The sequence below is a fragment of the Strigops habroptila genome, chromosome 2 (assembly GCF_004027225.2).
Source record: "Strigops habroptila isolate Jane chromosome 2, bStrHab1.2.pri, whole genome shotgun sequence".
NCBI lineage: Eukaryota > Metazoa > Chordata > Aves > Psittaciformes > Psittacidae > Strigops > Strigops habroptila.
This window is the reverse complement of record NC_044278.2, coordinates 53,400,675-53,425,965: the sequence shown is the minus strand read 5'-3', so window position 1 is coordinate 53,425,965 and position 25,291 is coordinate 53,400,675. Positions and strand designations below refer to the sequence as shown.

Here is a 25,291-nt window from a genome sequence, read left to right as displayed (position 1 = left end):
AATATTTAGTTTGATGATAGAATAACGAGAGCCAAGTTTGGAGCTGTTCCTGTATAGCAACACTGAGTGGGAAAAAGAGAGCAAACTGTAATTGTCAGTCCTCATCGAATGCCACAGGACAAGGCACAATCGAGTTCTTCTAGTTAGCTAAAGAATTCATATAGCTCTGTCTACCACTGAATTAGAGTCGTTTTTCCTATCCCAAAATACTCTTGGCTCTTTTTCCCTAATTTATACTGTGGTAATGCTGAGATTATAGATATTAAGATCCCTTTCGAAGCAGATGCACAAAAGTAATACATTTGCTACTTCGAGAGGCAATCAGTAGACCACTGGGGGATCAATGCAGCTTTCAGCAATAGCCTTTTGTGTGAGCCTTACAGCAACATCTCCATATACTTCTGTTTTGGCAGAAATCAAGTAAACGGGGTCCAGACTCGAAAAGTCACTCCAGGACTATCTTAACAGAAGACAATTTCAGGCATTCAAGTCCTGAGGAATAAACCAGGCAATCTTATCATTTATTTATTTTTTTTTCACCAGCAGCAAAGTTGCCTGTCCTAAGCCTGTGCAGATGATCTTTCAAATGCAAATGGTCTTCCCAAATTTGCACACCAAAATCCTTTTTGCCTCTGCTGCTTCCTATCATGTTCCTAAGGAACATCGATATGCCATCAAGATTGAAGGCCTTTAAGGCTGGAAACCAGGTAGGTGGTAACCAGCCTGACTAGTCCTTCTGTGAAAAGGTATCCTGCTGGTTTCAGCAGCTGAGGCCATCAGACCTTCTGCTGCTGAACAACTGCCATGCACACATGCAGATCCACCGGCACATGACCAGCTGCTCCAACGTACCTCAACTCAATGGATGCATTGCATAAGGGAAATTTATTTGGTCAGAGAGAGCATCTGTTTCCAAGCACAACTGGAATTCTGCACAAGCCACGTGAAAAGCCTCTTGGTTTTTGTCTGTCTTTACTTCTGCAGAAGTGAAAGTCAGTAATCACTAGGAAATGGAGGTACCAGAGACAGGCTGTCCCTGGAGTTACTCATGGGAAACGAAAGGTGTTGAAGAACCAGAACAGCAGGAGAAACCAAACCATGGAAATGTGTCCCTTACCCTACAAACGCATAGGATCTCAAGGTGCTATTAATGGAACAGCAGCAGCCAGATGGCTGTAAGAATTTGAGCAGCCAGGGGAAGACCTAATTTAAGAAGCATCCCACACAGCCACCGATAGGGAAGATGGATTGTTAACCGCTCACCAAACCACAGCAAACCCCTGGCATCCGTAAGACCAAGTTTCTTGCTTAATCATTGCACAAGGCGCACACGGGCCCTAAAATGCTGCATGCCAATGAGCCAACAAACAGTAACTCGCACTTACCAATACTGGAAATTCATAGAATAGCTATGAAATAAATATGAGATTCATAGCTCCATCCCCTGTATTTCATGCTGGGATATCCGACACGGGAACGTGTGTGCAGCCCTGTCCTGTGAAGCAGACATTTCCACAGTACATCAAAGCTCTGGCACACACACAGCATGGGCAGTCACTGGACCGGTGGCAGCAGCTTGTCTGGGCTGCCTGGACACCTGAGAACCCAACCAGTGCCGTAACTCAAGCCAAGGCACCACATATCCAGCAAACCTGGATGAATGGCCAAAGTGTAGCAAGGCAGCAAATCACACAAAAGCAGGGGAGTCAGCAGCTACACCAACCAGAAAAACAGCGTGCTCACCCAGCTAAGGAGCTAATGTGCATCCTCATCCCCTCCCGACCTCATCAACAAGGTTAAAAGTGGCATGTCTTCAGAGTTAGCAGCAAAAATCTGCCAAGCCAGACTAATGTTTTTTTTTTAATTGCCAGTGAAAATAACTAAAAAAAAAAAAAACCACCACAATTTAATCCTGCTGTAAGTTTATAATATTTGTTCAGCTTTTTGACAAGCATGCCAGCTTGCTTATAAAGACGAAGTGGTAACATTTGCAGGCAAGATGACAAGCCCTTCACAGAAGCCAGAGATACAATTTCCCAAAACTGATTCCAGGACTCATCCCCAAAGATCTCATTTAACACACAGGAAAGCTGTACCACAAAGGATTAATAAGCAGAATAGCTCCTCCTCCTTTTATTTTTCATCTCATGAACACATTGGGGAGCCTTGGGAGGAATTAGACAGCAACAACCATTATTAGAGTTCAATTATCGCAAGACTGGAGCCCTAGTTTCCACAGCAGGACTTAACTATAGTGAAAGAAATCCACATTTTATAAAAGATGCAAGATAAACAGATGCAGTAGTAAGAAGAAAGTTATGATGCCATCATTACAGTACTGAAAGAAACTTTTTTTTTTGGGGGGGGAGGGAAAGGCCTAAAGAAAAATAACAATACCCTAAATAAGGCAACTTTTTAGAGCAACATCTTTTGGCACTCAGAAATCCAAGTCCTGTGATAAGAGATCTCTCTAGCAACAATGGGAAGGGGGGGTGGAAAGCTGCACTAAAAATTTCATTTGCATGACACACCTATCTGCATTTTTTCTAGTGATTCTTGGAAAGACAGAATAAATGAAGATAAAGGGAGATGTGTGTGTGGAAGGCAGGGTGTGGGAAGGGAAGCAGAAGTGAGTGTCAAAGACACAAGAATAAGTTTTTTTGGTAAAGAAGAGGCCATTTTAGAGTGCTTCAACCCCCTTTCCCTTGTCTTCACCTTCCCCCCTACTTTCAAGTATTTATCTGAGAGAGACACATCTCCAAACAATTTAATATCAGTTAATAATAATAATCATAAATCTCTGCATAGCTGTATTGTCCTCAAGGCAAAAAGAGGTCCAGCAAGGAAACCTGCACGGATACCTTGGTCTCCTGCTACTTACAGATGCAAATTAACCATGGTTTGTTGGGGGGGGGGTGGTAGATGGTGTAAGTCAAGGCACTGTAACCACAGATTTGTACAAAGGTAAGCTACAGCTATTGCCAAAGTAATCCAAACAAACATTTCCTCTGCACTTGCACACACATTTTCAGTGCTCTGTTTTCTAGAGTGTATGACTGGAATGTTTGCAAGTTAAGAAGTCTTGCCTCGTTACGAGAGGCAAGGGAAGTTGCATTTCTACACATCTTTCAACTGAAGCCTGAGTGGTTTTGGTTTATTTGTCAAATAGGATCCTCAGTAATATTGAACCTGGATTTTGTGATGCTGCTAGACTTGGCAGAAGGGCTGCACAAAGAAAAAGATAATTGCAGTTTTCAGAAACAATATAGATGGCAATTTTCCAAACTGATTTATGCTGTATTCACTCTGACTACACAGACCTCCTGCATCAGGCTCACTGATCACACCAAAAGCAGCTGAATGTTGCTTCCACAAGAAGGAAGAGGCTGAGAATGGAGCAAACTAAAGAGAATGGTTAATCTGGGAAGTTTTCTTGCCATTTCTGAATTGACTTTCTCTAAGACAACAGGCAACAAGGCTGCATTGAAAAATGGTTAGATGAAGCATATATCCGAGCTTTTTACAATACAAGTTCAGGCTGATTTTGACAGAGAGATATTAGGAAATTTGATCCCAACAAATATGGAGCTGCCTGAGGGTAAAAGAAAGCAAAAGTAGAAGGGAGGGTGCAGTTCCCGAGTCCTAAATCTCACTTCTGGCCATGTTTGCCGTTCTCAGGTACTCTGTTCCTTTAGCCAAAACTCATCTAAAGATAAGAGATTTGAATCTAATTTTTATGAATGCCTAATAGATAGATTGAACACTCCATTACACAAATCAGACAGTTGGGAAATATCACAGTGCACTATTAAATCTGCTAAAAATTCACCAGGAATCCAGGTTTGCCCACAATCCACTCTGGGAGTAAAGTTCCCTACCAAATATGTAGGAATAGGAGAGCCTTGAACCTTGGGAGGGGATGAGGCGGGAGGAGGGCAAGAGAGACACAGAAAGAAATACTAGATGGAAAAGTTGCCTTAGATCTAAAAGTACAAATTTTATTAGTGAAATTACTACTCTCCAAGTTCCAAACAAGCATCAAGCAACTTCTGCCATCACATGCTAGTCCCTACATTAAACATTCTTGTTATTCCTGGTTTGAGCCAGTTTTTTTGCTGGAGAAACACTAGTCTCATGGAACAAGGGTATTTCAGCCAAAGGCTGATATCACGTATTGACAAACTTGTGCAAGAATATTTGGCACCAGACTACCCAGTAGCCTTACACCACACGTGGCATATTTTGCTCCACTAAGCAATCATTTTGTCTTGGGGACAGATGCCAACTAGGGTCTCAGATGAGGCCATGGAAGGCCACCTTCACTTGGAAGGGAGGGCTTTGCTGCCATACGGCCAGGTATGAGAGGCATGTGGGACACCACCGCACTCTGAAAGGAGCAGCAGTTGAAGGGCATGGTGCTCATTTGGCTCAGTCAAGGTGATCTATTCATGAGCAGTCCTGGCTTTGCTCACAAAAGGCACTTCTCAAAAATGTAATACAGGCTTTTGTGAAATAAGGACAAGGCGGTTGTTGCAATAATATGAAGAAATTCCCGATAACTCCCTAGTATACTGGACAGCCACAGCCAGATTACTGGATTTGTTAAAGATACCAGGAGAAGAAACTCAACACTAGCTCCAAGAAGAACATAACCATTCCCTACATATGCATATATTTAAAGGATCCATTTACCCGTATGATTTCTTACATGGGAAAATACTATCACAAGAATAGAGAAGGACGTATTTCCATCTGCCATGTATTCTCTGCCCTGCTTATCTTTCATTCCTTTTATATATTTACCTATTAAATCTTACTCTTTGGCTTTCTTCTCTTTCACTCCAGTCACAGTTAAGATAGGGAAGTCATATACAGGTGTATCTTTAAATCAAAAAAAAGCATCTGGTTATCTTTTGAACAGATTTACAGATACTTACTCCCATACTCTCTCCCTCTGGGCAAATGTAACTGCGCAATACCTCAGGCAATGTCATTTTATGTAAAACTTCCCAATGCTCTTCAAGTCATGTCATCTTGTAATTATATTTTTTTCCTGTTGTGAAATAAGAGATGAAAAAGAGGAGCTCATCCCAGGAGATTTAAATTGGGGTAATGGAAATAGCTCTGCATAGTCTAGTACCTGCAGAATGAATTTTCCCATCCTGCAGAAGTTAAGAGACATTAGACATTATTTTTTCATTCTGTATCAAGAACCAAAGATTGTCCACTTTCGAAACTGCAAAGCTGCTTGGCGGAAAAGGACCCAGGGTTGTTGGTCAACAGCCAGCTGAACATGAGCCAGCTTGTGCCCAGGTGGCCAAGAAGGCCAATGGCATCCTGGCCCAATCAGCAATAGTGTGTCCAACAGGAGTAGGGCGGTGATCATCCCCCTGTACTCAGCACTGGTGAGGCTGCACCTCGAATCCTGTGTTCAGTTCTGGGCCCCTCACTACAAGAGAGACATTGAGGTGCTGAAGCGGGTCCAGAGAAGAGCAATGAAACTAGTGAAGGGCCTGGAGCACAAGTGTGACAAGCAAGGGCTGAGGGAACTGGGGTGGTTTAGTCTGGAGAAAAGGACAGTCAGGGGAGACCTTATTGCTCTCTACAACTACCTGAAAGGAGGTTGCAGTGAGGTGGGGGTCAGTCTCTTCTCCCAAGTAACAAGCAATAAGACAAGAGGAAATGGCCTCAAGCTGCACCAGGGGAGGTTTAGATTGGACATTAGGAAAAGCTTTTTCACCAAAAGAGTAGTCAAGCACTGGAACAGGCTGCCCAGGAAAGTGGTTGAGTCACCATCCCTGGAGGTAATTAAAAGACATGTAGATGACCTTAAAGGTCTTTTCCATTCTGTGATTCTATGATTCATCGGCTCTTTCATATGCAGAAACTGAAGCAAAGAGTGATCTTTTTACTTATGGTCAAACTGGAATGATTGATCTACTCATGGTCAAACTGGAAACCCAAACAAAAAGCAAAATACGGCTACCTGCTTTTTAGCATCTCACCACAGGACTTAAAAAGCTAACAGAAAACAATTCATACTTTGCACTATGACAATAGTGCACTTTGCACTATTTTTCAAAAGACCAAATATTTTAATTTTAATTTTCAAGACAGTATCTACAGTATTATCATATTCCGAGACAAGACAGGATATTGTATCACAGCCCCAATATTATCTTTACAGCTTCTACTTTTACTGCTTGTAAATTTCAACACATCTTATTCTGACCACATGCTATTAAAAGATTGAATTAATCATTCCATCACTTCTTGCGCAGAGAGCAGATGGAGAGATACAGCCGGGCAATCAGAAAAGTTGATTCTTTAAATATTCCCTTACTATATTAGATTCGGAGGAAAAGGGGGGGAAGGAAAAAAAAAGGTCGGCAAGATCATTAAGAGTAGTTTAAACTGCATCTCTTCTCTTCCCAGAGACAGAGAATGTAATTTCCATATCCCAATCAAGATTAAGAGCACCCAGCTGAAGGTCACATTCAGATCTGAATCTTCCAGCCGACAAAATGCTCTGCTGCCACTTAACAGTCCCCTTTGCCTCCCGTGGTTTCAGCGTGACAGTATTTCCATCTGACGTAAAGAAGCAAGCAGAAGTCATGAGTTGGCATACAGAACTTAAAAGGTATTTGGAAGTTTCTGGAGTATCTCACTTCAGAAAACGGTGTAATCACTTGTGAACTGAAGTGCTTATTATTATATATAAGGCTCCAGTAATTAGAATCAGGAAGAGAGATACAAGGTGATTACAGATTATTGGGAAAAATTTAGTTAACAGGAAGCATAGCACACGAACCAAACGTTATTTAAAGCTACCCTGAGATACCTGCAATTAATTAAAATACAAAATGTTAAAAATCACACTTCCATATTATTAAAGTCTTCAGAAGCAACTAACGATCAGAAGCCGTTGCAGCATCAACATTAATGCGAGATAACCTTCAGGTGCTACTGGCTTAATAAAAAAGATGGAAAATAGCCTCGACATAGAGGTAGCTGCCCAGCTTGGGGTGATGCCTGAGCCTGATGCCCCGGCAGTCCAGGGCTCTGAGCTGCCTAACACTCCACTGCCACATGCCACCTCCCAGGGCCACAACCCAGCCTCCAGAAGCACAAATTCATGATGGAAGATAGCACTGGGGGGAGTTTTAATTATTTTCTTCTTAAAGATGGGAGTTTCACTGAAGCCTCCTGAGCCTCTGGATGGAACTGTTTTCTGCAAACAAAACTGCTTAAAAATACATTCTAACTTGAAATGAGAAACTACAAAGGGCATGTACATGTTTTGTCTTCAAGACAGCTACATTTGCTTTCTCAAGATGGAGTTTTATTCATTCTTCTTTGCTAACCCAAGCAGGTCAGGGTTTTCAAATGGAGAATGAAAGTGCAAGTACAGAAAGGTTTTGACTATGTTATACATAATTTCCTAACTTTCTCTTTTCTAGGTAAAGACTGCTTTCTTTTCAGACCCCTCTTTCATAACACGTGATGAAGTGATCTCATAATCACACGTTTTCTTTCAATTTTCATCTTTCTTGTTCCTCATAAAACATGCACGAAAGTTTTCACAAGGAAGTTAGCTGCTTTGCAATAGAGACAGCAAATTGTTTGGGAAGATTTTTTTTAAAGATTAGATGTTTTTATTCCTCAGTGAAAGACTTGCTTTTGAATGAAATTTTAGAGGCCATTAATCTAATGCAGATTCACAGGACTCAGGGAATTAGTTAACTTAAAAGAGCCGCTACTGTGCATGCTTTATAATTGCTCTTCATCAAAATTATCAAAGATTTTTAATATGCAGAGTTACCACACAGATTAAAAACTCTCAAAGTTTCTCTCCATATAAGAGGCCATCATTCCACAGCATCATTATCTGCTATTAATGTTTCAATTAGAGAGTATGACACGCTCCTCTGAATAAATGCAACTGATCACAAAACGAGTCTCATTATTGATAATGCTCCGGGACTATGACACAAATGTCTTATTTTCATTCCTACATTTCATTACCTCTGATAAATAGTTTTCAATTTTTTTAAGGGAAAAGCTCATTTCTACAGAAAGGCTTGCCTTTTTATTGACTGACACCTCCCAACCATCCTGCTTCTAAGAAGGGAGGCGAAGGCTGTAGGGACCACAGTGGTCCTTCTGCATGGCCAGGCTATGACCTCACTCCCCAACTATCCTATCTCACCAGCAGTTTAAACGGGCTGGTAGATCACAGTGCACCCTGTCAGTCCTTCTAACAACCTCAGACAGAAATACCAGGACTTTTCAGGCATCAGTGCTAGCACAAACAGATTTCATGCTTGCTTTCTATTCTACCCGACCAGAGGATCTAGCTCAAATCACCGTATTGCCCTGCAACAGCCCATTTGGTGTGAAATATTCTTTCATGGCATGACTCCTTTTCCTTTCTTGAGAAAAAGACACTTCATTTATTATGACAGGTATTACGGTCTCATTTTCAACACATCAAGCTGATAATCAACTTCCAGTGCAGTTGATAGACCTGGTGGATGGACCTTGCCAAGCTGATGGTTGGCAGTTACCTATCTACAGCATTCATATTACACCTCACGTTAAACAGAAAAAAGTTACACCTACATTTAATTTCTGTTTGATGCTAAACAATTAAAATAATTCGAATGAAGCTTTTTTTTTTTTGAGAATCATAAAGGAATTTAGCAATTTAAACATATCAAGGGGATGAAAAAAAAAGCTTGAGGAATAAAAGCCAAAGAGCTTGCACTGGCTTGTTCAGTAACTCTCTGCTGTTTCCAATATTTCTCTCTCTAGGGCTTTTTCCACAAACACACAAGGCCTGCATTTCAAACACACACCTTACGCTGTGTGCTGACTTCTTGGTGGTTTGGAAGATGCAACCCTAAAATGCAGTGGCAGTTCCAGACTCCAGCCTTACATCTCCATCAGCTCTCCTAAACACACAGTTTGAAATGCCAGTGCACTCACATTTGAGGGTTTGCCACCAGTTAGGACCTCTCTGATAAGAAATGGTACTAACACAGAAGGTAAAAGGTGCACAGCTCCTTGCAGGGAGAGCAAAGAGAGCCCCTCCTGTCTCTGCAAGCTGTCCCAGGAGCTATTAGAGTCCTTACCTCAGCATTTATTTTGTTTTATTGCATTTGAAGCTTTGCAATTTTCCATACAGAAAATCAGTGCTGAGGGTTACACCACCTTTATTTTGGCCACAGTACCACCTCCCTCCCAAGGCACACTAAGACATCTGGCTAACATGTCTGTGTCCTGATGCAGTCTGTGACCAGTGCTGCAGTACCAGCAAAAGCCCACACTCTACTCCAGACATAGCTATCATCACTCCCTATTTCACCTGGAGAAACAGAAAAACACTGTTTTACTGAATAAGCTCCTGCAAGTGTTGCCCTGCTGATGTATGTGGCATCTTTACAATGGAGTGCTTTGCCCAGCACTGCAGTACACCAGCAAAGCCAGCCTGGTGCAGGTTTAGCCTGGAGAAGGTAAGTGTTCAGGTAGTAAAAGAGCAGTAGTTACAGTCAAACCAAGGCAAACAGAAGCAATGTCAATGTGAAGAGGGACACCCAGAACAATTCACCAAGACCACACCATCCTGTGATGGCAGTGACATTTCTCCAGGGAGCATAGGCATTTTGCCAGCCTTGCATTTCCCTGGTCCTTTTCCTGTTGCACACACCAAGACAAAGAGGTCTGAGCATCTCCCCCTCCAAACCACCACCACCAAAGCCAGAGAAGCACCCCGCAAACCCACTTTGACACAGACCCTGATGCATTTGGAAGCAACAGATCATGCCTGCAGAGATGCTGCCAGCAGAACAGCCACAAAGGCCATGATGGCTCCTGTGCCTTCCAGCCTCAGCCCCTGTCACTGTAGCCCTCAGCAAAACCATGTGCCAGCTGTCAGATGGAGCACACTTGTAAAGATGACTCTGTCCTTTACAGCAGAGAGTAGCAGCCTGGAAGAATTTGAACCGAATAAACTAGACCTGATTGCAGAACTGCAATAATCTTCTGCATACATATATAAGTATGTACATGCTTTTTCTTTTAAGGAAGAAAAAAAATACTTTAAAAATTGGATTAGAAGGCTGGGAAAAAATATGGCTTTCACCTGTGCCTCAGTAGAATATTTTACGACTGATTTTAATGAGTAAATATTGAGAAAAAAGTATTTCTTTACATCACTTTAAAAATGGAGGTGGAAGAGATGGATAGAAGATATGCTACACTTAACAGCCAAACCCCCAATAAATGTTATTAAATTAGTGCATAAACAAATGAGACCGCATGCCACACTAGCATAACCCTAAAACAGCCATGATCAAGCTGAAAACCAACCAACCAATGTTGCCCACCTATTTTGTTGTTCTACACACTCTTCCCTGTATCTTCAAATACCTCTTTCATACTTGCACTGCTGGATCATTACACGTAATGACTCTAAAAGATCAGCTGCAAAAGTGAACACATAAGAAACTACACAGAAATAAAGTTATGTGCCTACAACCAAGTGCAAAGAACTCTGCTAGGGTCTACCAGTCACTTTTAACTGCAGTGTCTGCAGCTCTTGAAACTTCCTTCTGACTCAGGTTAGTTGCTCTTTAAATATCTGTGCCATATAATTAGGAAATACAGCACCATCAAGAGAACATGGCTTTTGCATTTCTTGACCTTTTACCTACTAATTTCCAGCAGACTATTTAATGTTAAAATTGTATGCTGTGCAATGCAGCAACTCCAGTTATGAATGCACAAGACTGGGATATAGGTGGTGGCATTAATTAGCATGAAAGCACTCCAACAGGCAGATTAGATTATATCTGTATTCACACTGGATGGCTTTATTCATTAACAAGATGTTATTTTGGAAAAAATACATCCAAGAAGTTCTTCTATATCTGCTGGAAGAAGTATTTCATAGGACAAACATTTCACAGCACAAACATCTAAATTCCAGTTAACCAGGTTATATCCAATTGCCAAAAAGCCAGCACTTAGTGCTCTGCAGGCACTCTGTTCACTGGGATACAGTCAGTAAAAAATTTACAAACTCATCTCTTCACTGTGTCAGCCCTGATTTGCAGAAAGTGTAGTGTCAGTGACGTTTTATTTAGAAAATTGCTTTCATTCCGTGTAATATATAGACTGTTGCATACTTTATAAGCCATTTGCAACAGCACTACTGAACTTTTTTTAAGAACGAGGTCTAATGCCAACTCATCTGTAACTTTCTTAAATTGACAAGTTTGTTAAAATACTGTTATACAGAACTATCTGTTTCTGTTTTAAAAATAACCTGCCTAGGGCAGAGAGCATCTTCTGCGTTGGCTCTTTAAGGCATTTGGCATACGGGCTCTAGTATCAGTTGTTTTGGTACAAATCACTAACACAGAGCATCACCTGCTTACCACTACAGCACACCGTGCCTGGGCAGCCAGAGGTGGCAATCAAACCCTTGCCTGCAGCATAGAAGATTAAAAACTTAATCCCAAATTCATTGAACACTCACAAGGCTCATTAACTTCAAATCCCTGGTTTGTGCATGTGAGAAACGCCGGTGTGAGATGCAAGGTCAGGAGGGGACCGAGCTTCGCTTTTGTCTGGTGTGACTTCATTTTCTCATGCTGGTGAAGCTAAAATCACAGAGGATAACCCAGCGCAGAGCTTATAGGAGATAAGTATTTCCTCATAGAGGTGGAGAGTATTTAGTTATATCACCACGCTACCAATACGTCAACAAGAAAAAAAGGTTTTTACTGTTTCCTCGAGGTCCTCCTTCAGAAACAAGTCCAGTGCATTTTTTAGGTCCAACTTTCCTTTTCTGTTTTCTCCAGGCTAATTTGAAATATTGAGCAATGAGTAACAATCATGGTTATACATTCCCTCAGATGGCGAAATGTCCATGTCTCAGAAAGCAGACTCTGACAGAAAACAGTCATGCTACAAAAAGCAGGAGCGTATCAGAGCCAAGCATTCTTACTCGGCCTTACACAACTCAGAGGGTGTTTTGGGTAGGATGGGGGATGTAGCTTTTTTTACCCAATGAATTTTCTGTGAAGCATCAAACCTCCCCTAGTAGAGCACAAATACCATGCAAGGAAAGCAAATGTCATAATTTTATTACAAAACTATTGCATTTTCTTTTTTTCTTAAAAGCAACCCTGACATGAAGCAAAATACCACTGCTTTTTTTGTTATTTGCTTTAGGAACAGTAGCTGTCAAATATTTTCTTTCCTTGCTGGCAATAACCACATTTAAACCTTCCTATAATCCACCACATCTGCAGCTTTAATGCAGTCATTCGTACATTATGATAAAGCCACGAACCCAAAATCACTGTGTCTGTAATGACATCTGTAATTTAGAAACTGCAAGAATGGGAAGCTTGAAACCGGCAGGCAAGTTTCCGAAAACAAGCTGCATGTGTGTATATATGACGTTTTTACACCATTAACTGCCCAAACCTTGAATCTTGCCCTGTCTGCAAGGCAAGGCACATAATCTTAGTGACACAGGTTATCAAAATATTTCATAACACTCTATTTGTTCAGTGCACTAAAAGCTTTACCATAACTGAGCTGAATCAAGAATTACACATCAGTGCCCATGTAACTTCAACGCTACTCCAACACTGAGCAAGGGAACCCTGTGTAAAGCATTCATGGTAGGACAGTATCCACATGGTCTAAGCAAACTGACATATTATGACTCTACTACAAAAATATGTCTAAAAATAACATCACGGGGTCCATGGACATTTTCTCCTGCCTTCCAGCCTTGCAAAACTTTTTGAGGCTCCTTCAGCGCTCACATCTAAGCCAAATAAGATTTCTGGTTGTGCAACTTGTCCCACACAAGGCAGCCTCATGGTAGAGTCCAAACAAGGTCCTGTGTGACTCAAGACCTCCACCTACCCCAGTGCCCAGCTGTAAAGCTCTACCTTCCTCAGCTGAACTTCTACAACCCCCAGTTCCTTCAGCTGAAGCGTGACTGAGTGCATCTTGGATAAACAACTCTTTTTACAATGTAAAGGGACAGCTACATTTTATAGCTCATTTTCTTGAGTTGCAGCATCTCTAATGCTAACAGAGTTTGCTCCATCATCTAAACAAGCAGATTCTACTCCAAACAGCCCCAAAAAAGCAGAGACACTGACTGACTGCAGAAGCTCCTAATTGCACGACCAGCTAGTGCTCGGGATGAAGCATGACATTTATTGGCACAGGGCTGACCTGAAAGCAAAGGCTACATATCCTTTGCAAGGTACCATCTGCCCGTCTTTAGATCCAGATGTTCTACCAGCACAAAGAGTCCCATCACCCAGCTCTGAAATCCATCAGTGCTTCAGCTATATGAGCACAAAGCAAACACGCACTCTTCCACCTATAATATTTGACTTAAAAAATTTGCCTTCTTTATTCTACATTAATGAGGAGCAAAAGTTCCTGTTTTTCAAGGAAGGACCAAGCAATGGAAATGCTCATTCACATCTGCTGAAACTGTTAATTTTATGCTTCTTAAGATTAAATCACCTAAACTGAAACATCCTCACAAGCAGAATAATGATTAAATAGCAGAAGGTTGTTTTTTTGCTTGTATGCTCAACAGAATACCATAGGTCCAGAGCATATTACTATGATGCAAGTAACAGGGCAAAAATGGGGTGCTTACACTTAAGCCTTTTATTCTCAGAATTTTACCGAAAAAAAAATAAAATATTTACATTTCATGTTATCCCTTATCTTGGTAAAACACAGTTGCATTTGCCTCTCTCAAAACGGAGTAATTAAGACTTCCAGCTTACGAGTTGTGGGGGAAAATATTTCTTTTACTTCTGAAACCCACCTACACTTGGGACCTGAAGTGTTTGAATAGCTCACTTTAGACAGAATGATCCTATGGATACTAATCTTTGAAGCACAATGGAAGCGAAAATGGAAATGAAAACTTGTGGTTTGTATTTAAAAAAGCATGGCAGACACAGTCCACCTCAAAATGCCATTATTTAAAAGATATTTCAAGAGATACACTTGTGATGCCGGCATTTCTGGTGGTTCTAAAGGCAGAGCATGCAAAATGGATAGCTTTTAGAGATTAAATCCCTGAATCTGTATGTGGACATCTTAACTCAATGAGCTAGTGCAGGTGGTCTGAAGGCTCCTTTTTAGGCCACATTTTGTATCCATTTAATCTTATCCTAAAACTAAATATAAAATTCATGAATCATTCTGTAGTCTTGGTGTTGCAAACTTATCACTCAGCAGGATTACCTTCCACCTGATCCTCTTCTCAGGGTGGTCAACCAACCCAGGGAAGGAGCAGGATCATGGGAAAAGCCCTAGCCTTTCCCCTTCCTTCAGGCATGTGCAGACCAGAAAGCAGCCCCAACAACACTAAGACACAGGGAAAACACTCTAGAGGAATCTGTTTTCCCTCTGCAGATCACAGCAACTTTCCAAACCAGCATAGAGAAAGGGTGTAAGTACAGCCAACAGACCAGCACTGCAGACAGACCTGCAGGAAGAGAATACCAGTCTCTGTGTACAACAACCTACTTTAGATGTGTGTGGATTCCATCACTGGGTTAAAAATATAATTTTATTTTCCATCAGCTCTAATATGCATTGCCAAAAAGGGCATAAAAGCATATGAAATAGTCTTAACAACTGACAAATGGTTTCTTGTATTATCTGTGAATTTATCTCTCCAAAAAGAACTATGAAACCTTTGCAAACGTCAGCCGAAGTAATGAAGGGGTGGTGGGGTGGAGTGGGGAGGGCATGAACAAGGTGGTTAGTCTGTTTGCCAAACTACAGAAGAACTACTTCATGCGAGTGCTTTAAGTTCACGTGGGAATTGCATCATACCTTCTGATACAACATGCACAAGATCACTCTTTTCTCACCTCACTTCTCTGACCAGGCACGCAGAAATCTCCTAGCAGCAATGCCAGTCCCGCATTCGCAACACTGTAGGGTAAACTAAACCATCATCCTCAACCTACTGCTCATGCAAACCAGTCAGAAAACCACATATAGTGCAAGTGAACCTCTGCCTACTTTCGCCATGTCTTGAAAGCACGCAGGTAACATTCTCCTGTTCTTGCACTTTGAATGTAAGACCCACACAGCAAAAAATACAGCAAAGACCAGCACTAACATATGTACTACCTGCATAGGAAATAAACAGGGCTTCAAACTAGGGACAAAAAGAGATGCATACCACACACAGAAGCCTCCACTCATCCACAAGACTGGCTCTTTCTCACCACAGCACTCGCTCCCTTGGGACCTGCCAGATTCATGATCAGGGAGTGGCAAGTTCCTGGATTGCATGTGAATGTGTATCTGTGGTAGATCAGAGGCCATGTCAAAATATCACTCAGAAACAGTCATTTCAGCCCAGGCTTCCACACGCTAGAGGACAGGTTACAGTAAGGGCTTCTTCTTCCCTTCTTCTCCATTACCTTATTACCAAAAACTCCTGCTTGGACATTTGGGAGCGCAGAGTTTTGAAGCAAAAAGAGCTCACTGCTGGCAGCATGGAGACACCAAGAAGTGTGTAAAACACTTGTTCAGAGTTCTGAAATGTCAGATTACAGGGAAGTTAGTCATTTAGTATTTTTAAATACTGTCAGGATTTCAGACAGGAATTGCAGGCTCCTATTACAATTTCAGTATTTTTCCTAGATGGAACCACTTCCTATTTGTTCTCGACAATGAAGCAATTGATTTTTGCAGATTTGTTATTAAATTCTTTCTGTTCATATTAAGTTCTGCTGTGTGCTCAAGGAACTTAAATTTGGTTCCAAACCCCTGAGTGCATCCCAGAGCACAAACTCACAGCACACTGGACTACCACCCATAAACCAGAGCTGTGCATTGCTCGCAAAAGCACTTCATTTTTCTCTTTCTCACACACAGATTAGAAAGCCATGCTTGAGAAGATGAAGGTTCCCCTTGGAGCACAGCATTCATGACATGGGATGGGATGTTTCTGGCATGAGCTTTCCTGATGCTGACTTGACATCTTCCTTGTTATGACTGTAAATTCCTAACACTGTAAACCTCACTGATGACTCATGAGGAAAAAGCACACTAAAAAGAGAAGAAAAAAAAGGGAGAATTAAACTCTTTCCATCACAGTGTCTATAAAGAGAGTGATATACAGAGACACAAAATGTCTCAAATTTCACAGCAAAGCAGCATCCATCAAGAAATAAAAAATTAATTCCTCATTCCTGACTGCAAATATTTGGGACAACAATATACTCAGAAAACTGTATTTAATCGAAGAAACTGTCTTTTTAAAAATAACCTTATTCTGCACTGTTTGGGGAATCGTTGTTGAACATGACATCACGCACATGCAGCTATGGACAAATACACTCATACTGTCAATGTACTAAGTTAACCAAAGGGATTAACTCTCTATAGATATATCTACATAAATTATTTTACTACCACAAACATTTGCAAATGCGTTTTAATTAGTCTTCTACCTAAGAACATTAAAATAAAGACATTTACTTAATTTACTCCAAATGAAAGTATCCCCTCCTGTCTCTGCGACTTTTAAAACAAGGCTAACCTACTGCTTCTGAATGTGCAGCAGCACATATCTCTGCCCATGATATTTATACCAGCAAAACCACTGTAAATGTTAGCCCCAAAATATCTATCGAATAGGAACTGTAGCTTTACCCTCTATATAAAAATCTTTATTTGAATGCCACAGAACACTCTTTTTCTATGTCAGTATTAAGCACTTGAATAATACTTGAATAATACTTGAATAATGACAAAATTTCCCAGGCACAGCTTCAGCCTAGAGCACAAACTAGTGTGATGTTAAGATATTTACCTTAAAAACCCAAACAACCAGAGCAGCACAAACCATTTGTACCCCAACATAGAATCATAGAATGGTTTGGGTTGGAAGGGACATTAAGATCATCTAGTTCGAACACCTCCCACTAGACCAGGTTGCTCAAGGTCCTGCCCGACCTGGACTTGAATGCAATAAGGACTATTACTGCTTGTTATGCCTTTCACTCAGATCACACTTTTCTAGCTGTGTTGAGCCCAGTTGCCCATCATCTTCCCCCTTAAGCAGGCGATTTTGGTCCAACTAAGCAACGTATTCAAGCGAACAATATGTACATCACTCTGAGGGGACGAATCGCTGGCTTGGCATTTTTGCAGCATGGCACAAGTGCTGTAGCCCCAGTGGGCCGGAACAAGGACCTAGTTTAAACTCATTTTAAACCGAGATTACCTGCTTTCAAAGAACAGTCCCTCTGTAAGAGAAATAAAACACAGCAGGGTGCGGGGCTTCTCCCTGCTGTTATCCCCACCCGGTGCTCTGCCCAGGCAGAGCCAGGGAGAGGAGACAAGACAGAGAAGTAGGATTTTGCAAATTCAAGTCACTGGAAGTAAGGACTATTTGTAATGCATGGAAACCAGCACATACGTGCAGAAGGGTACAACCTTTTCACCATCTCTGAAAAAGATGCAACTGATCACCACTTCAATGCACTGCAAATAGCAGGATTGCTTTTGTGAACACTTCACGTTTTCTTCTGGCAGCAAGGGAAATCAATACCACCCTGTGTGGAAATGTCAATAAAAATGCTCAAAAAGTATAATGTTAACACTTCAGAGTCTGAAGGCCTCTCATTTGAAAACAGTTTCTCCAACAGCCTCTGCATTTTTAAAAAGATACAAATCAAATTTTATGACTAAAAAGGTTTTTTAGAACACAAGGTAAGCTCAAAGACAATGTTTTGGTTTTTTACAGTAAACTCAATTCCCTTGTGGTATTTTAACCCAACTGCAGGGGCACTGAAAATTACTGTAAAAGCACTAAAAATCTATTTTATAGATTTTTCTTGTTCAACCTCAAGGAAGTGCATTTGCATGTAAAAATGACAGCATTATACAGCAACTGTAGCGATGTTTTGAAATTCCAGTTTAAACAGTATCAAGTCATTAGATATGCTTTACTGATATGCTTTTAAGCAGGCGTAAAATTACACTGTCTTTTAAGTTCTTTCTACAGCACCAGATACTGTTCTAAAAAAGCAAACCCAATTTCTGTAATTTTCCTACATCCCCTAAAAATAAAACACATCTTGAATGTAGCAGAGGACTGGCAATTTGGAGGAAATATGGTGAGGTAGGCCATATGGTCTTGCTGGGGGTGGGGGGTGTGGTGGTGCTGAAATGCTACAAAACGTTAACAGTCCAGGAGCCAATACCAGAGAGTCTCCTCAGCACAGCCAAGAAGACAGACCAGACCAGAAGACAGATAACACTGCACCACCAGAAACAGGATCACCAGAACTTCAGAAATGGAAACCATCAAAAGGACTATGGCGTGCAGAGACTAAAATGCAGTTTTTCCACCATAAAGTTTCCTTTACCCAGTAGTCATGGAATATGTAAAATACATTACTTCTGGGTTCAAATCCATACGTGTCCCTTCCTCCAAAGGTCCTCAGGCAGCCCCTTCTTTTTAAGCTATCACATGAAAATCACAAAATCACGAACTACACGTCACCTTTAACTTTTCAGAAGTCCTAGAAAATATTACAAATAGCCAGTTAGTGTTTCTTTGGCTTTTAATATCCCTGACTGTGTAAAAATGCTCCTGTAAAGCTAACTGGACCGCCATGGCATTAGTTAAAGAAAACCCTCCAAATTAATCTAACGCACTGCAGCGACAGAGACTTAAAATAATATGCCTGTGAGAAACTAGGGACTAGGATATTGTTTATTAAGATTTATGTTAAGCTCAATGTAAAGGTTAGGCAACAAAAGATGTGAAATCGCTTATGCAAACAGCTACCAGACACCGCTTGCGTAAGATAAGATAACCACAATCGCGAGATAACCGCCAGACTTCCAGGAACCGACAGAAATAGGACAAACAACCCCATATAAGGACATATGAATGAGGGGTCAACTATGGGACAAAGGAGGAAGACTTCTTACTTCGGCCTCAATGACCACCAGGAGGCAGAAAACGACCCCCTAACAACAACTGAAGCATGCGCAGAGTACCTCCACTACTTCATGAACACGGAAGTAAAGATGTATAAAAAGGGACTGTTTGAACTGCTCAGAACAGCAGTTGGCGGAGCGCAGACTCCCCTGTCGTCCAGCGCTGGTTTTGCTCATATTCTACTTGCTATAATTAATAAAATTTTAATTGGATTATGATCCGTTGTGGTCTCAATTTATGACATGCCCTTTCCAAATAACCCAGAACTTTATACCCTTCATTGAAACCGAGGCATCTCAGACATGGTTTGCTGGAATAATTCACCTCTTCAGCTTCAATTTGGTTCAGGGTTTTCCTTTTGTCCTCACAGTAATCCCTGATGGCAGTGAGAGGTGAAATGCTTGCAAAGGTTGGTCAGTCACACAAAACTCCCCTCAGTTATGTTGTTAAGCCTAGGAAACCTTGCCTAGCCCACTGAATTTTAATCCTGAATTGGAAATACTTAGCTGGTGGCAAAAGGCAATTCTTCTTCTTTTGACATAAAGAATGTACTTTGAGAACTTGTTTAAAAATTCACCTTCCCAGCATGAAAGCACTCAAAAGCTGAAGTTCCTCTATTGCCCCTCCAAAAAGATGTTTTAGCTGTACCAAAGAGAAAAGGAAACATTAGGCTGTGGATTCAAATGAGCTGTCAAGAAACACAAACATAAATCTGAATTAATAGCGTAATTTGGAAATGTGTTCTGGGTCCACCCTTGGCAATAGCACCAGGGTTTAACTCACGTTGTAGCAATATTTAAAACAGCTTTGCAACTTCAGGTCTCCACCCAGCAAAACAACAGAAAATCATGTCATTAAATGAAAAACACCACACATACTTAAGTGAGAGAAACCGTCTAAACTTCTGATATTTTTCATCTTTTTTTTTTTAATCCAAAAGATTTGTACAGCTTTTTTTTTTTTTTTTTTTAATAACTTACAGGATCAAAGGAAAATAAATGCATAGCTTCAAAACCTTAGAATATAACTTCCCCTTGTTACGGAAGAGTTCAAAGTCATAAAGTGCTGCAGATACGAACACACATCAGACAAATAATCTAGTAACTAACTTATTTTTCTGGTTTATTTAACAATATTCCAGGCTTAGAACATTAAATAAAAATCTCACAAACAATGGGTAGGACTAACAATGGCTTTGCTCTTTTTTTTCTTTTTTTCCTTCTCCTTTTTTAAAAAGAATGCTGAGACACGTCAATTGAACCAACTACAGTTTTATTTTGGATACCAAAAAGTAAAAAGAAGCTGGAAGGAAGAGAGTAGTGCATTGAACTGATCTCAGGAAAACTGCTTGTAACACTGCATACATTTAGCCCTAGGAGGACAAAGATGGAAACAGGACATGGATGCTGTCAAGGAGGGCAGGATGAACACAGACCAGGGGACTGGTGCTCAGGGCTCTCTGCTTTGCTAGGGCATGGCTTTGAATTATGCTCATGTAAGAGAGGATCTCCATGCCTTGCACTAGCATTTGCACAGATCTTCAGAGGCCAGCAGTGGTGGTAGCAGGTGGAGGTGGTACAAGCGGATGCAACCAACACCAGCTGGAACTCAACAGATGGAAAACCCAAGAGGTTTTCCTGGCGGACTGCAGGGGCGTCACAGGAGCTCAGGTAACATCAGTAAGGGACCTGCTGTACCTCACTCCCTTCCATAATTTGGTTTCACTACCCTCGCAGATAACCTGCATACCTGTGGGAGTTTAGGCCAAGCCTGTGTTTTGCACCTTGGGCAATCACATACACCTCTTCAGTGGACGTGGCAAGTAGCAACATTCAACGGGATGCACTGTGCACGTACTTTGTACAAGTACAAATTAACTTTCACGGGACTGGAGTGTGAAAACCCAGTCTTACAGACAGCCCGACACAAGCCGCACTACCTGTTAAGTGCATTTTTCCTGGGCTTAAATGTGCCAGGTAGTTCGCTGCTATTTACTTCACTCATTCACTCTAACCTCTGTCCTTCCTCCCCACCCACCCACCCCTTCCCTCCACCTACAAAGAACACAGAGGCCTCAAACTTCCAAAAACTATTAAACCAAAACATAAGCAGTTTGGCAATAGGTTCAATTCCACCACAATTCTCAGTTTTGTATGTTCCTCCTGGCTGGGCCATTTCTACAGCCAGATGTCCATGGGTACCACAGTGACGAAAAACCCCAACTTTCTTCCTCCAGAACAGCAATGGCCAGTCTTCAACAGGCCTCTCTTCAGAAAGATTGTGCTCAACAGTGTTGTAGACTAAAGCCAAGGTGGGGGGTGAGACACCCGTAACAAAAGTAAAACCCCAAGCAAACCGTGACTGTAACTGGACAATGCCAAGAGTCTTCCTCTGCACCTCAGGGAAAAATGCTGGCTGCCATCCCACTCTGTGCCAAGCATGAACTCTAATCCTGTTTATAACCTGCAGTATTTCATAAGAGATGAGGAATTTGGGACTAGTTTATTTTTTCTTGTTCGCCAAGTTCTCAAAAGGGCTTAAAACACTTAGGCATAGAGACACGAAGGGAGAAATTACAATACACAACAACTAATCTGAAACAGTACTCAAACATTAGACTGGAAGGGACTAAAGTCCACTCTACAAACTGAATCCAAAAGAGAGACAGGAGGGAAAAAAAAAAAAAAAAAAAAAGAAGAGGTTTTAAGTGCTAATGTAATAAGAAACAATCTTAAAGACTGACGAAATACATGTGGGGAAATGGAGGGGTCCCCTTCTTTTAAATATATTTACATAATATTAAAGCTTTTTATTTTGCTTTTCTTGCCAACAAAATTTTCTAGCTACCCTGGGCAAAGTCCCCATTTAAATTAAGACGTTAAGGACTTTATAACATAGACAGACTGTTAGACCCATGGCCCGTACACGTCTCCCTGCCCTCTCCTTCCTTCCTTCCCTCCCTCCCTCCCTCCCTCCACCTCCGAGGGGCCTGATGCCTTGCCTGCTTCACACCGAATGGCATCAGCCGTAACGAAGGCATAAAGCAAAGGTAACACAACGCCACCTCAACCCCACACACTTCCTTACCACTTTGTAAAAGCACAAGAGACTACAATCAGGGCTTGCCTAGAAATTTAAAAAAAAAAAAAAAAAAAGGTTTTGCTATTTAGCTGCTGCAGCTAAATGGTAAAACCAGACTACTGTGGATGCAGCAATACCAGTTTACAAGTGTTTATACCATTTATACCTCACTGGAAAGGGAAATAAATTATCCCAGTATAAGTGCATCCACACTACAGCCTATGCCAGCACAGTAACAGTTAAAATAATAACACATCAGTCCCCTAATTGACAGAATGATACCAGCTGAACTTTTCTAGCATAGACCAGGCCTAAGACATGAGGTAGTGAAAAAGAAAATCAGGCTCAAGATCTTTTTTCATTCCATAGCATCGATACACTCTAAAAATATTCACTGCTCAGATTTATGGATTTTAAAAATGTTTTAAAATCCAGTATTTAAAGCTAATATCCTGAGTCACACAGGATTTACAAATGGAGGCATAAATCTTAAAAACGCCCTTGCTCAGGGTCCTAATTCAGGAAAGTATTTTTATGATAGAAAGCATATAATCATGTGCTTGTCTCCCACTGAAGCAAAAGGAAACAAAGCACATGGGTAAGTGCTTTCTGAAATCTGGGCCACAGTCACAAATCACGGTCTTTGTAGAATTTATTTCCTCATTCATTTCAGTGCTGATAATCGTAAGTCATTCATGTTTTAAGACAGTGGGAAAAACATAAGACAAATGGAAGCTAAATCAAGTTTGTTACAACTGTTCAATATTTACAGCATTCATAGCATAAAACTGAAGTATTTTTGGTAACTTAAGACAAATACCTTATTCTCTTTGCTAGTAAATGTACTGCAGCAGTCCTGTTAAACAAACCCACTGTCTCGGATATTAAAGAAATTGTTGTTTACATTTACCGAGTCATTTAAATTAAAAATCTGTTCCTGTTCCAAACCCCACTCTCCTTCATCTTCATCCTCCAGTTCTGCCTCAGACCCATTCCGACTGTTTTCGTACAAAAAAATCTGCTCATCCACATGAGCCGGAGCTAACCGGTTTCTCTTTGCACTTACAACATTAGCAGAAGAACCAAAAAGGCGTTCAGGGAAGACCCTTGTGGCCAGAATACACCAGTATTTTTGAAGAACCTTTGGTAAAACTGGAAACAGCGCTAGTCTGTCAGACCACCACTTCAGCGGGTCTTCGTTCAAACCCAGGACCTTTTGCGACTTGAAGTTGCTCAACTCCTCAACGATTTGAGCATGCCATTCCTCCTGGTCTTCCACACCTCCCGTCTGGCAAAAGATCTCTGCCAGCATGTTGTTGATGACACTGGTAGGAGGAGGAGTAGAGGAGATGATGATCTTTTTCACAGGGGGCTCTTCCGAAACAGTAAAGAATTTCTCTTCAGTCCTAAAAGTATTTTCTTTTACTTTCTCCAGCAGGCTTTTTGCTTCTTCCACCACTCTGTTTTCAACCTGCTGCCGTTCAAAGGCTGACAGAAAAGGCAGTTTTTTGTAGCGGGGATCCAAGAAAGTTGCAACGTTGAGAAACATGTCTATCTCAGGCGTGTGCTGGTAGGTGGTTGACAGCTCTTTAGCAATCACCTCCTTTGCCATGCTGATTTCTTTCAAATCATTCTCTTTGATGTTCAGGGTAGTATTCAGAAGCATGTGGAGAAGTGGCTTCACCATACTTATTGTTGGGTACTTTGAAGCAGACATCATCTCCGCAACCTGCTTGAAAGGCTGCAGCAGCTCCACCAGCCCTTCAATTGTATTCCACTCACTGGATTCCAGCATGAGGTGATGGTTGTTGCTGTCCTCCACAAGAACAGCTGCAATGACAAACTGCTGCTCCTTGAGGCGCTGCAGCATAGCAAGCGTGCTTCCCCACCACGAAACACGGTCACTTACCAGCATACAGTGGAGAACGTTCTGCTGCTTCTGCTTCTCGCTCAGCATGTACATTGCGACCGTGGACTGCTGAAAATACTCCACCAGTTTTCGGCACCTGGCAAGAAGGCTGCAAAGTTTGGGGAGCTGAAAAGCTTGTTGTATTCCTGCATTAAAAGTGTGCCCTAAACAAGGCATCTGTACGGGAATATCTAGGAGAGAGCAAGCTTTCACAATGTCTTTACTGTAATCTGTCGTAGCACCAAAGACTTTTGTATTGATCCCCCACTCAATGAACGTTTCATAAAGGACTCGTGTAATAGTCTCTGCAGTATTATCCTCTGGTACTTCAAACGTTTTTAAACACCGTGAGTTCACAGCCAGGCAGTTGGCAGGACTGCTGCTGAGAAAGTGAACGGCGACCGTTACGTACGACCTGTTCTGGTTTTCGCTCCTCCACATGTCCGTGGATATGCCACACCATAGAACCTCGGTGAGCTCTTTCAGCACAATTTCTCTAATGGCATTGTACTTTTCAGGAATAGCTTTTGTACAGAAGTACTTCCGGCTCGGAAGTTCATACCTGGGGTCTGCTGTTCTCAAGAGGGCCTTGAAGGTGGGCTCATCAACAATAGAGGCTGGATACATGCCCTCGCAAATTAAGCTGATGACTGCAGATGTCAGTTCCTGGTGCTTTTTATTTTCATAGTTCTGGTAGGTCTTCATGATGAGACTATCTTGAACAACCTGCTGCGATGACTCCGGCTTGATTTTTGAAAAGGCGGTGGCAAAGGCTTCCCTCATCTGCTCAGTGTTGCTTTTCACAAATTCACAGAATTCGTCGGGGTGGTTTTTCTCAAGGTGGTAGGAAAGGTTGGACGTGTTTCCTGAATAGGCGATCTGTGCCATGCAAATACGGCAGTAGATCTTCTTCCACTGCAATATGCATCCTTCTGCATTGGTATCAAACCCAAAGTACTTCCACACTTTACTCTTTGCTCTTGGGTGAGCCACTAACTTTAGGTCTGATGGGGAACCTTCTAAACTTTTATTCTCCATTGCTTCTTGGCCACCGTCCCACTTTTTGATCCTTCACTCATTAATGAGTACCTGATAAAGGCAGTAAGATAAAGATACAATGAGAAAGCACAAGTTTGACCACACTTAACTACGTGAAATCAATGCTTCTGTGAACGTACTAAGAAACCTACCTTACTAATTACATTTGCAAATTTAAAGATGAGATTTGCAGGAAGCGTGACCTACAAGAAGCCAATCAGAAT

The 25,291-nt window shown here is 41.4% G+C and overlaps 2 protein-coding genes across 4 annotated transcripts in view; both read right to left on the bottom strand.

Annotated features, from left to right (window-relative positions):
• The window catches only part of DHRSX (dehydrogenase/reductase X-linked), a 173,953-nt gene that overhangs the window by 141,226 nt on the left and 7,436 nt on the right, over nt 1-25,291 (bottom strand). The window lies entirely within an intron of this gene.
• ZBED1 (zinc finger BED-type containing 1) overlaps nt 20,295-25,291 on the bottom strand; it is a 57,159-nt gene continuing 52,162 nt past the window's right edge. For all 3 annotated transcript variants that reach the window (XM_030477737.1, XM_030477736.1, XM_030477738.1), the window contains exon 2: nt 20,295-25,118. In XM_030477737.1, the coding sequence (XP_030333597.1) occupies nt 22,980-25,067 (2,088 nt within the window). In that variant the 5' untranslated portion in view covers nt 25,068-25,118 and the 3' untranslated portion in view covers nt 20,295-22,979. The remainder of the gene's footprint in view (nt 25,119-25,291) is intronic.